The sequence below is a fragment of the Camarhynchus parvulus genome, chromosome 7 (genome assembly GCF_901933205.1).
Source record: "Camarhynchus parvulus chromosome 7, STF_HiC, whole genome shotgun sequence".
NCBI classification, from domain to species: domain Eukaryota; kingdom Metazoa; phylum Chordata; class Aves; order Passeriformes; family Thraupidae; genus Camarhynchus; species Camarhynchus parvulus.
The window spans coordinates 25,441,921-25,454,087 of NC_044577.1; the positions used below are offsets into that span (position 1 = coordinate 25,441,921).

At 45.0% G+C, this 12,167-nt stretch overlaps 1 protein-coding gene across 8 annotated transcripts in view; it reads left to right on the top strand.

The window, feature by feature from the left end:
* Positions 1-12,167, top strand: part of MRAS (muscle RAS oncogene homolog) — a 38,687-nt gene that overhangs the window by 13,043 nt on the left and 13,477 nt on the right. For all 8 annotated transcript variants that reach the window (XM_030952302.1, XM_030952298.1, XM_030952303.1 and 5 more), the window contains one exon: positions 8,115-8,325. In XM_030952302.1, coding sequence (XP_030808162.1) covers positions 8,115-8,325 — 211 coding nt within the window. The remainder of the gene's footprint in view (positions 1-8,114; positions 8,326-12,167) is intronic.

Here is a 12,167-nt window from a genome sequence, read left to right on the forward strand (position 1 = left end):
ACCCTGCATCACTATGTGTGAGGCAGAGGAGGGGCCCATGCATCCACTCATCATCCCTGTACCCAGCCCTGAGTTCTGCCCACCCTCCTCTTGAGACAAGCAGTTGGATTTGCCAAGTATGGAGTCACCTCCCCAGCAGGCTGTTCGTAAATAAGAGGCTTATGCTCTTGGCAGACACTGTAACAAGCCTGGAAAAAATTACTGTTATGGGTCCTGGCCAGTGATGAGATCTTGGAGTCTTCCAAGTGACAGAGTAATGACATGGACCTGGGAAATGCCTGGAATAGCCTTCCACACAGTTCTGGGATTTAGCGTCATTAGATTCTAAGTAAAATAGGCCATGTGCCTATTTGGGTAAATTTGGGAGGCAGCTGTTCCTTCCTCTTCTGAAGTCCATGCTGGTGAAGCTCTACTAAATCTCCAGCACTACAGACCAGCATACTCTCTGTTATTCTGTGCTTGTGAGTATTAGATGTGTTGTGGGGAACCAGGGGGACTGTCCTTGATCCAAGGAAAATTTATAGAGAGCCTTTCAAGCCTGCCCTGTGCCTTGGGGTGTAGAACTATTGAAGAAATATCAGTGCTGCCCCACAGCTCACAGATAATTTCTGGGAACCTTGTGATGCAAAGTGAACAGGCAATGTGTCTTTTTTCCATATGTTATGTACAATAGTCTTTTTGCCTAGGAAGGACATAGACATGAGTCAAGTTTTGGAACAGACTTGTAGGCAGAGGACAGATTTTTTAAATAGCCTGAAGATCCCTACTCTCCTCACCTTTCTTCATCTGTCCCTTGGACTTGGTAGGATTCACCCATCCCCTAGTGGAAATGCTATTACCAGGGAACTTCACAGCCTTCATCTCTGCAGCTGTCTAAGAGATGCAAAGTGTGTTTGCCAGGAGGGAAGGGAGTCTTTAAAAAGCCATTTACATCCTGAAAGACATCCGGTAGCAACACCGGAGATGTAAAAGCATTAAATACTGAATTGAGCCTGACTGGAAGACAAATGTGGAGCCAAATGCATTGATTGATTTGCAGAAGGGTGACTGGAATGAGGTGGCCCTGTAGCCTTTCCATCCATTAATCATCTCCAAAGCATCCATAGGTGCCATGAAGTCTGTGCCTTGGAGCAGCCATGTGTGGACAGCATGGTGCCCGTGAGGCTGCAGGGCAGTGGCCCTTCAAGCAGCTGGGCAGAGAGGCAGATGCACCCCTTGTTTTGGCAGGGGCTTTGGGACTGATGTGGGGAAGGCAGAGTAGAGCAGTGAGGAGGTCCATGCTGGGCAGTCCTTGGTGCTGCTTAGGATCCCCTCACAGCTCCATGATGCAGCACAGGAATTTGTTGCCTGGACCACTTCCACCTGCCCAAGGTGATGCTGGTTGAGGCCAGGAGGGCTGTGCCATGCACATCTGGTTGCATTGCCAGTGTGAGGGCCACGTGCAGGCAGCAGAACATCTGGGCTGGAAATAGGACATTGCTAAAGCACTGGGCTATTGCTTCAGAAACCTCACTGGGCAGTATTAAGAGCAGCAAAACCACCCAGGGCAGTGAATTTGGGGTCTTTTCTATTGGTGTGTCAGCAGGCTGGGATGTTTAGGAGGGAAGCTGCCCATTTCCAGGGATTGTGCGAGCAGGAAGGGCAGCTATTGGAATTCGAAGCCGCTTCCTCCACTAAATTTGTTCTTGCTGTGTTATCTCTGCCTGGGCAGGGCAGGGGAACATCTTGGCAATCTGCTTTTTTGCTACAGTATGTTTAGGTCAGCTTCATTGGTTCCATGATAACATAGGAGAGGCCTTCCTGGCCTCACTAGCAAAGAATTTGCAATAGTAATACAGGAATCTGTCATCCCCTGATGTCTCCTGAGAGTTTTGGAAATAATTGAGTAAGGAAAGGGATGGTGGATTTAAGCACACAAGAAGTAATGGAGGTAAGAGTAGCTGAGCCAGGCCCCAATTACTGAGTAGGATGCTCTCATTTCATACCTTGGCAAAAGGCTTGGGTCAGCCTCCAGTGGACACCCCTAAACTGGCAACAATAGAGTTTTATTTGAGGTCTTAGAGATAAAGGAATGGATCTTGTGTAGCTGCTTTCTGGTCACATAACTGGATTCTTCTACAGAACTGATAGTGGCAGAGCTGTAACTACAAATGACCCAAATCTGACTGAAGTATTGCTTTTAATAATAATGAAAAAAAAGAAAAAGAAATCTGGCATCTGCACCTGCCTGTTGGTTTGTCAGTGACAGAACTCTTCTTACATATTTTGAAAAGGGCACTACGTCACCAAGGGAAACAGGCTGAAGATTAATGGAGTTGTTGTGGGAGGTGGAGGAGGAGTTGGGAGAGGGAAGCAGAGTTGGTTTTGGATGACATTTGTCAGTGTGATTGACTCATGCTGTGCTGCACTTTCCATACAGATTGGGACACCGACAAGCACGTGCTTCCCAGTAAAAGCAAGTGAGTCCCTGAACCCAGGGTGGCCAGGGAAAGCTGCTCAGTTCTACAGCAAGGACTCCTCCTGACATCACTTAGGGATTCACAGAGGGGGAAGGTGGGGGGCTGCCTACTACCTAAGCCACTTCCAGTGACGTGGCTTTTTATTATTATTATTTGTTCAGGCTATAATTCTGTGTTTCCTGAAATAACTACCAAGTATTCATCAGGCAGCTCCTGCCTTTAGCTGCCTTTTGTGTGAATCTCAAGTGCTTCATTACTCCCCCGGTGCCTTTTCTTTCTCTTACAGTAAATCTGAGCAGCATCTGTGTGGTGGGGGAGGTGATGCAATTTTGGGTTGAAAGGGAAAAAAGGTCTGGCTGGCACAGGAAGCCAGTGAGCAGTTCAGGGAACATAACACTTGGGGTACAGCATCTTTTTGCACAGGAGGAGAATTGATGAGGCCACTTCCAGGACCCACAGTTACCTCCCCCCACATTCAAAGCCCAGCCAATTGCAGGTCTTCATTGCTTGGTAGAGGATTTTATTTTTAAACAACAGTTGGTTCAAGGCTTTCTTTTTTTTTTTTTTTCTCTCCCTTTTAGTAGCAATCTGATATTGCTTTGATCACTACTCCAAAAGGAAATGCCTGTAATTTCCTGTCCAGGTCTTACCAGGTGCTGGGCTCCATCAGATCCGGAGGCTGGTGGGAGTTGGGAGCACCTGTTAGAATCTGCCTTCTTAGAAAACCTCAGAGACTTGAAATTTCATTTGTGTTTTGAAAAACCTAATGCCAGAGCTACAAAGGGCATCAGACTCTGGCTTCCCACATGACAGGTCTGTTCCATGCTGACTTCCCACTGAAGACTGGAACACAGTCCAGCTTTTGTTCAGTGTGTCCTTTCAGAGGCATTGACTGGGAAGGAAATCTGACAGACTGGAGAAAACCTGGCTAGGAGTTACTCAACTTTATTTAATAATAATTGGCAGGTTTTTTTCATACACCTATGAGTCCTTTGGCTCTTGATAGTTTAGGACATGGTCATGCCTACTTGAGGGAGAAATTCCTGAAGTTCATTCAGTCCTGATCAGCATGACTCAAGGGAAGTAGCAGCCTCCTAAAAGGGCATGTCCTGTCTTTCAAGGATTCTTAGTAGTTCCCAGCCCAAGGGATTGCCTACAACACATCAGGCTGAACTATTTTGGTACCTGGCTAGCGTCTCTGGGTGTGTCGTGGTGGTTGTGTGGCTGCAGCCAGCAGTCTGCAAGAGGAACAGAGAGGGAAGTGTTCAGATTTTGCAGAGTTTCAGCCCTGCAGGCACTGCGTGGAGCTGTTAATGCTTACAAAGTGGCTGGGTAAAAGGGTGTAATCGAGTGAGCTGTGGGCAGAGGAAGAGTTCTTAATTGCAACCGTAGGAGGAGTTGGCAGCCTCGGTGGCTGATAGTCTTCCTCAGGTGAGATTGGCCTCCTCAGGTATGCAGAGCTCTGTAAGGCCATGGGTGAGGAGCCATGGACCAAAACAAGCTGATGATAGGAAAATTGCCTTGGCCATGGGTTGATGGAATCATCAGCATCCATGCCTATACGTTAGTGTGTGCTAAATCATGGCCTGTTGCTGAAGTGGACATCGGCTCCCTGAAGTTGTCTGCTTTGGAGAGCTGCAGCAGAGGAGGAGGGAGTTTGGTAGTTCCCACACAGGCCCTGCTGTAGCTTTTCTTGGAGCTTTCATAACAGAATTAAGCAATTTGTGTTGCATGTTGCCATGGAGACTGTAAATCACTGTCATGCTGGTCTTCTCAGTCAGGGAGCTGGTGTCTTTAATTGCACTACCCTCTCCTACAAATCCAGGGCTTGGTTCTGAGCTTGCTGACCTTCTGTAAAGGCCTCACCCTGGGAGCTCAGCCTCCAGGACAGCAGAGCAGAAACCAGGGAAAGGGGTGCCAGCACATTGAATATCAACTATCTGGGGTCCATTTTATTTTTTATTATTGTCTTATGGGGCCACAATTCTGCTGAGAGGCTGTGCTCAGACCCACTTGCATTCAGGGCAAGTTTTGTCATCAGGGTGGGGATTAGATACCCTACCTACAGTTTGTGGGCCAGTCATACAAACTAAGATGAATTTGGTGGTTTTATGTTACTTGGCTGCTCCAAGTGCTCAGCCCTTCCACTCTACCTCCATGTCCAGACAGGTAAATGGGGTTTTATAGAGTTTTTTCTGCCTCCTAAAAGAAAATACTTTTTGCTGAGGAGGCTCAGTTTCAGTGACACCCTTGAACCAATGTTTCTTTTTTCTTCCCATCCACCTACCCCAGAAGTAGCCACACTTCTGACTGTCTCAGCAATAGTGGCTTGTGCTCTCAGGCCACCAGTCTTGCCAGTGTGTATGAAGATGGTTGTATAAATGGCTGTATAAATCAGCCTCCTTCCAGTGACTAAACCAGAGCCCTGACGGCATTTGCCAGCGTAGGGTATGGATCCCTCTCTTGGCTGCCTCAAAATAAACAACTATATAAATTGTAAGATGATTATCATCAGACCTTATTAGTGTATTACCACATGCTGCTTTGTATTCAGACAATAGATAAAAACATTTGTGCTTCACTTTTCTCAGTCAGATCTACAGCAAACACACTTATTCTTGCTCCCATCTGAGGAGGACTGTGTCAGTACTCTTGCCAAAAACACATGAAAATTAGCCCAAGTCTTTTGCACTTGCCTGTAGCTCTGTGCACCTTTGGGAGTGTTTAGTCTTTTCCAGGAAATGATATATGTTGTTTTAAAGGTTTGAATCATGAGCTGGTTAAGTTCATAATCTTGTCAAGGCATGAGTTGTCTTCGTGCTTTGGTTATCAGGGCAGATGGAGGGGCAGAGGGATGGAAGTGCTCGACTTTCTGAAGGTTTTCTTTATGTGCATGCATGGCTGGAGCATGGGACCTGCCATCTCAATGAAAAGAGGAGTGTTTCCATGAGCAGAGAAAACAACCCTGCAGAAACATCTAGACTTGCTGCCTTTTGACACTGAAGTTTTCATCGGTTGTGCTAGCATCACCTAAAATACAGGGAATTGTGCTCAACAGGCCAGCCTACAGTTCTTGACTTTTTTTTTTCAATTTTGGTTTTTTTCAGTTCAGTTGTTGCTGTTTTCCCCAGGCTATGTAAGAGTCAGTCTGGTGGTTCAGACACACAGCATGACCAAACTTCTGGAAACAACGGGAAGCAAATGCCCCGATTCAGCCGATAAGCATGCTGGGCAGAGACACACAGTTTGTACAATGGGCTAAACATTATCCTAGCACTTTGGGGAGCATTTCATGCAAGATAAGCTTGAGGCTTCTTAGGAGTGGGTTAAAGGGCTGGCACAAAATGTCAGTAAAAATGTAATGCTTGTTGCCAAGCAGCAGCTTGTGGTTTTGTGAGGAGGTCAAAAATCGTGCACAAACGGAGTATGTTTTTCACATCCACAGACTGTCCCCTGCCATGTCAGTAACAATCAGTCTTTCATTCCGCCGGCTGGAGCTGCTCTGCTGTGTAAAGGATGGGGTGAAATCTTGGCCATGGACAAAGCAAAAAATTGTCGTTAAATGTGTTGGAAGGAGAGGCAGAGCTTTAGCCAGGGTCTGTGTCTCAAAAAGCCTGTGAGGATCATCTGACCCCAGAAGGATTACACAAAAATAAAACTTAGTATTTCAAGCCAAAATAAGACATTTAGTTGAAATTCATTGGTTTTTCAGTAGCCCAGCCTGCTGTGTATTGATGTGTGGTCTCATAAATATGAGAAAGTGGCTTACTCAAAAACAGGGCTAAGAAACTTTTCCTTGGGGTTGTCGTGAGGAAATGCAGTGAGACTGTTTGAAACCTCAGCTGGTTTGGTCTTCTCCCCATCTAGCAGATGTTGCTTGCAGTGGAAATTCTTGCTATTCTCAAGAATTTCCTTTAAAGGTGGTTTAGAAACAAGCAGATTTGATCATGATTCTTGCTCTGAAAATGTTGGCTGGTCTCAATTTGGACAAGAGGCCTTTGCTGTTCTTAGACTCAGAAATCTTGTCCTCGGTCTCCTTATGGGCTTTTCTTTTTAGAGGTGGTATGGGGTCTCCAGTGTACTGAAAGAACATGAAACCCCCAAATTTTCCAGGTAAAAAGTGTTTTTATGATTCAATATTTTGGATTAAACTGAAGTAATGATTACGGAGAAAGGGACAAGAGAAATCAGAAACTAGATTAGGGGTTTATGTTTTTGTGTTTTCACAAGAACACAGTCAGCTTCTGTGGCACAGAGCACATCAGACTTGCTTTGTGGTTTCTGAGGATGAAGAAGTTGAAGTTGTCTTTTTAATGAAAAAGAAATCCCTAGGGTTTATTGGGAAAGCCTCCAAAAGCTTGTGTTAGTTGGTGGGGATACAGGTTGGGAACCAACAGTTTATGGAGGTCCCCTCAGAGCAGTCTTGGTCCCACCTCTGTGCTGACCCCAGCCAATGCCTGCAGCCCAAAGGGCAGCAGCAAAACCAGAATGTCTGGGAGCAGGTGCCTGCAGAAGGTGTCACCACAGCTGCTGCTGCATTGAGCAGTATTGTCAAGAAAACCAATACCAGGAAAATCAACTGCCTTGTCTTCAGCCTTATCATTATGATGAATTTTTTTTTATTTTGTCTTTAAGTGTGTGAAAGACCTCCCAGAAAATGGAATGGTCATTCAGATGTGGGAGATGGCCACCTGTTTCCTCTGAGATCTGAGTCAGTATCACTGCTGCCCAAGCAGCAGTGATAAAATGATAAATGAGCAGTTTCTGCTGCTGAGTGTTGAAATGGGCCAGTCAGTAACGGCTGCCTCTTCTCCCTTCTCCACAAACTTGTGCCGTTGTCCAGTGTCAGCCAGGGAATTTTTTTCACTTTTCTTTTAAGAGCTAGCTCTGAGGTGAGGGGAGCAGTGTGACCATGCTGCTGGGAAGCTGCTCTCTAGGCTGTGTCACAGCCACAGGCACCAGCCTTCCTGCCACAGCAGGGTTGAGGGTTTTTAAAAAAAAAAGGCAAAACAAAAACCACCTGTTATTCCTGGCCTGCTGCCTTCTTGGTTTTATTTCTCAAAATTGAAAGTGAGAGAGAAGAAAGCAGCTAAGTGCATTTTTGTCTGCTGGCAGAGCCAGGATTGGGCCTTTACCTCCAGTTTCATCCATCACCAGCAGCTCTGCCTGCAGATCTGGCCCTAGGGTGTAACATACCATTTAACATTTGCTATACCTTGGGTTAAGCAGTGAGGAATAGCACAACTCTGACTTATTAATGGGATTTGGTCACTGGCAACAGGAAACTGTTGGGAGCTTGATAGGTGCACTGAGCCAAGGTGATTTTTGTCATGGCTCTGTGGACCCAGCCCTTGTAGGAAAGGTATTCAATGGCATAGGTGTTGCATGTGCATTTGGTGACAATTAGCAATGCTTGCAGACAAACAAGGCACAGTGGTGGAGATGTCTGCACTTGTAAGCACTGAGCGTGAGTTGCAGCAGAGCTGTTGGGAAGGGTTGCTGCTGCTGCTTTCCAAAAGGATTTCCAAAAGGATTCTGGATGTCAGAGCTGCCTTCATTCTCACTTCTTAGGCAGTGGGTAAAAGCTGCCTAGTGCATATTGCCCTGTTGTCTTTGCTGCTGAGTGATTGGAGATGATCTCTCTCTCTCCTGCAGGTGCAGCGCACTGGCAACATGGCTACAAGTGCCGTTCCCAGCGAAAACCTGCCCACGTACAAGCTGGTCGTTGTTGGAGATGGTGGTGTGGGCAAGAGTGCTCTCACTATTCAGTTTTTCCAGAAGATTTTTGTGCCAGACTACGACCCAACTATTGAAGACTCCTACCTGAAGCACACGGAAATAGATGGGCAGTGGGCAATTCTTGATGGTAAGCAAGCTACTGTCATGATCCCTTTTCCCTTCTAGCTGAGCACAATTGCAAATAGATCTCAGTGTCTCCCATAGCATGTTGTGTCTCTGTCCCTCCTGCTCTGCTGTGGGCTGGCAGGATCTGGAGCTGCAGTGCATGGTCTGCAGCTGGTCTCCAGCAAAGCTTCTGCTTCCAGTTGCATTGGTTCCAGTTCTGCACAGAAATGTTTCTTGCAGGCCTGTGAAAAGCTGCAGATCCTCATTGACATTTGGTGTAGGCTTCTGCAGCCAGTGAATTACAGCCCTGCCAGGTGGCTATTGCTAATGATACTTCATTGAGGCTGAACTTATCCCCTGGGAAATAACTGTGAGTGGGTAACTGAGTGAGTGGTTATAACCAGAAAGAATATTTAATCAAAACTGTTGTCCACTGACAGTGAAGAATTGTTACAGCTCTTAAACTCAGTCATTCAGGATGATGTTTTCTTGTGTAATTACCTCTCTCATTTCAATATGGGTCGGGTAGCAGCCCGGAGATCTGTTGTAACCAAGTTTTCAGTTCTTTGAAGAAAACTGCCTCTTTTTTTTTTTAAACAAAACAACATCAGTGAAACACACAAGGGAAAAAAACCCGCAAAAAACCAAACCAAAACAAAAAAAAGCCCCAAAAAAATCCCCAAACCAACCACCTTGATTAGCAGGTGAGAAGAAAGCCCTGTATTACCTGAAACTGCAGCTTTTTCATTTATGCTTCATGAAGCAGACTAACTACAGCTACAAAGGGAGTCTTGCTCTTAAATGTTGTAAATTTTGTTTTCCTTTATAGAATAATTAAGTAGTACATAAAATCAAGCAAGTGGCCACTAACATAACTGAACTAAATTTAGCCTCACTTGTGCCAAGTTCTACCTCCGCCCTCTAGTCACGAAGGTGCTCAAGATCTTTGGTGTCTCTGCATAAGTGTCACTGGTGTGTGGGGACAGAAAGCTGGGGGATTGTCATAAGTGGTGGAATATGGTGCTGGTGGGGTTTGCTGTGAAGACTGTTAGCTTGGTCTGGAAACCTGAGATCTTAGTTGCACTCTTAAGGATTAAGAGATATAATCAGATATAATTTAGTCGGTACAAATGGCCACAAAGTCCTTAAAAGAACAGCTTTTATTCAGTGTTAAAAAAAAACAAAACCAGCAAACAACAAAACAAGTTAATCTTGCCAACATTTGTTCATTTGAATATGTTAACAGTTGATATGAGGCAGTATTTGTGAAATCAGTGCTGGAATGTCTCTTCTTGTCATCTGCGTTAGAGATATCTGCTCCCAATTAATCATCTCATAATGTATACATGCACCTTTATTTTTAAAATGCCAGTCCTGTGTAAAAGAGAACTCCAGTCCTGCTGTAAATTAAATTCATTATTTTGACTCCAGAATCCAGCCCTCTAAAATGTGTGACCTTTGTCTTCACTGGTATGCCCCATGTTGTGATATATATATATATATATATATATATATATACACCAGCTGCTGTACCTGTTGATATTGGCTGAAACAGCCTTGGCTTTGCAAATTACTGAAAAGTAGAAAAGGCGTCTTTTACTGAATATTTGGAATTTTTGTTTATACAAAACAAACAAACAAGACTTCAACAAAAAACCCAACCCAACCTGATCTGAGTAGGAGTGATGAAAGAAACTGTTTTCCAAGGAGCAGAAACGTAACCCTTTGTTTTAATGAAAAAGCATTTCTTTTGCTCAGATGGGCTTAATGGCTGTACTTGGGCTGAACAGAATTCAGCTGTGACCTTGAATGGCATTTTGGGAATCCCTGACTTCCAGGGCTTGTGTGCCCACAGATGCTTCCCAGCCAGAGAAGTGAAACTGCAGCTGCTTCTCTTTCCTACCACTTGAGATTTTGAAAAATCACAATTTTGGAAGAAAGGCAATATTCTTGCCTGAAAAGGGATGTGACCCTTCTCCATCTGCCCAGAAGAAACAGGGCACCAGGACTGACTAACACTTGTGTCATTTGCCTCAGCTCTCTGTCACAGGCTTTGGATCTAGGACATTCTCAGAGGTCACCATATTCTGGGACAGCTGCTCTGTGGCTACATGAATCACTTATGGGATAAAATTAGGGACAGAAATGATAGGTAGGGTCAAGATGCATCATGATAAATCCTAGACTTTCCAGTTGTTCCTTATGACCAAAGCTTTTACAAGCTGAGGTTTCATGCAGTGCTTGGTGGGCAGAAGCAGCTGCCCACCCCCAAAATCGGAACTAGTTTTGGAACATGAACAACCAAGTAAGGATATAGCATGAGGGGCTCTATAAATTTTGAAATTTTCAGAAAGAGTTATTATTAAAAAAAAAAAACATACATAGACATCCAACAACTTTTTAAAAAAGGGAAACAGCCCACCCTTTTCCAGGCTGTTGCCTGAGCAGTTCTGTACAAAGCATCTCAAGCATTTTGTAGCTGCACCAGCATTATGTTGTAAAAAAACCCTTCTGCTAGCCAGCTTGCATAAAGCATTTGGCTTCCCTCCATGGAGACCTTCACCCACATTTATTCAAGAGCACTAACTGCCTGCATGATGAAATGTTTGACTTGCATTTTTTTCTTTAGCTCAAATCTCTCAGTGAAAGTAGACTGGGATGGAATAGGGTTCTATTTTAGATCTCAAAATCTTTCTTTACCTGTTTGTTCTTCAGCTTGGGCATGTCTCTATTTTTCTTACCAGGAGTTGTCTGTGATAGTTCCCTGCCTCCCAGAAGATTGTGGGACCTGTGCTTGTTGTGTTCATGTTCCACACTACACAAACCCTCTTTGTTGTTGACCTTGTGCCAGCTTTAGAAGACCATCAACACAGTGTTTGGAAGACAAGCGTTGTAGAGTGGAAGAGGGCACTTAACCTGAATCAAAGATGCACAGGCAATTTGTGGCTAGCCCATTTTTTTGTAGCTGCCACTCTAATGAGGCTTTAGGACCAGCCTTCATTTTTCTCCGCATATGTTATCTTGGTTTATTCCTTGCTGGTAGTGCTGAAATCAGCACAGTGCTGTGCTCGGTGAAATGCACATAGGTGCCCTACAGATATGAGGGCAGAATTAAGTGGGGGCCAGGGTTAATCTGCTTTGATTAGCTCTTGCTGCAGTTGCATTGCTGTGATTAATTTTGCACACTCCTTTCTGTGTGCAGGCTAACAGCAAGTAGCAGAGAATTTCTTTTGGTGTGGCTGCCAAATGCCAGTCTGAAATTATTAATCTGGGCATGAAGCCAAAAGTGGAATACCTTAATATGGCAAAAAAGTTCCCTATGGTTCAGAATTCCTTATGGTTCATACATCACACAGAGATGAAAAGGTGGCAAGCAAAGGGAGATGAAGAGATGACCACAAGCTTGGTCTTGTTGGGGAATTGGGCTGAACTCTTAGCTGTCAGTAGAGCTGTGCCAATTGGTATGAGCCAAACAAGGAATTGTGATGGCTGAAAGGAAGCTGAGGTCTCCCTCCTCTTCCCTTTCCTTTCCCTGGTATGATTTTGATGAAACTCTCACAGCCTAGAAGTTGTCTCTCTGCTCCTGAGGTTCAGTTTTCCTTCTAGTTCTCTTCCCAAGACCTCCATCCCAGTCCTGGGGTGCCCTTGTGCTGGGCTGGACCTGCACAGCCTGATGTGCACCCCTGTGCACTCACACCAGGCTCCATTCCTTCCCCCACACTCTGTCTACCCTTCCCACCTGTCTACCCCTTGCATGCCTTTTTGTGGAGGGATGCTAGTCATTTCTGGGCACACAGAAATTTTGCTGCTAGTCATTTCTGGGCACACAGTCTGCTTTTCTTCTGGGGAAACTTGAGATCAACT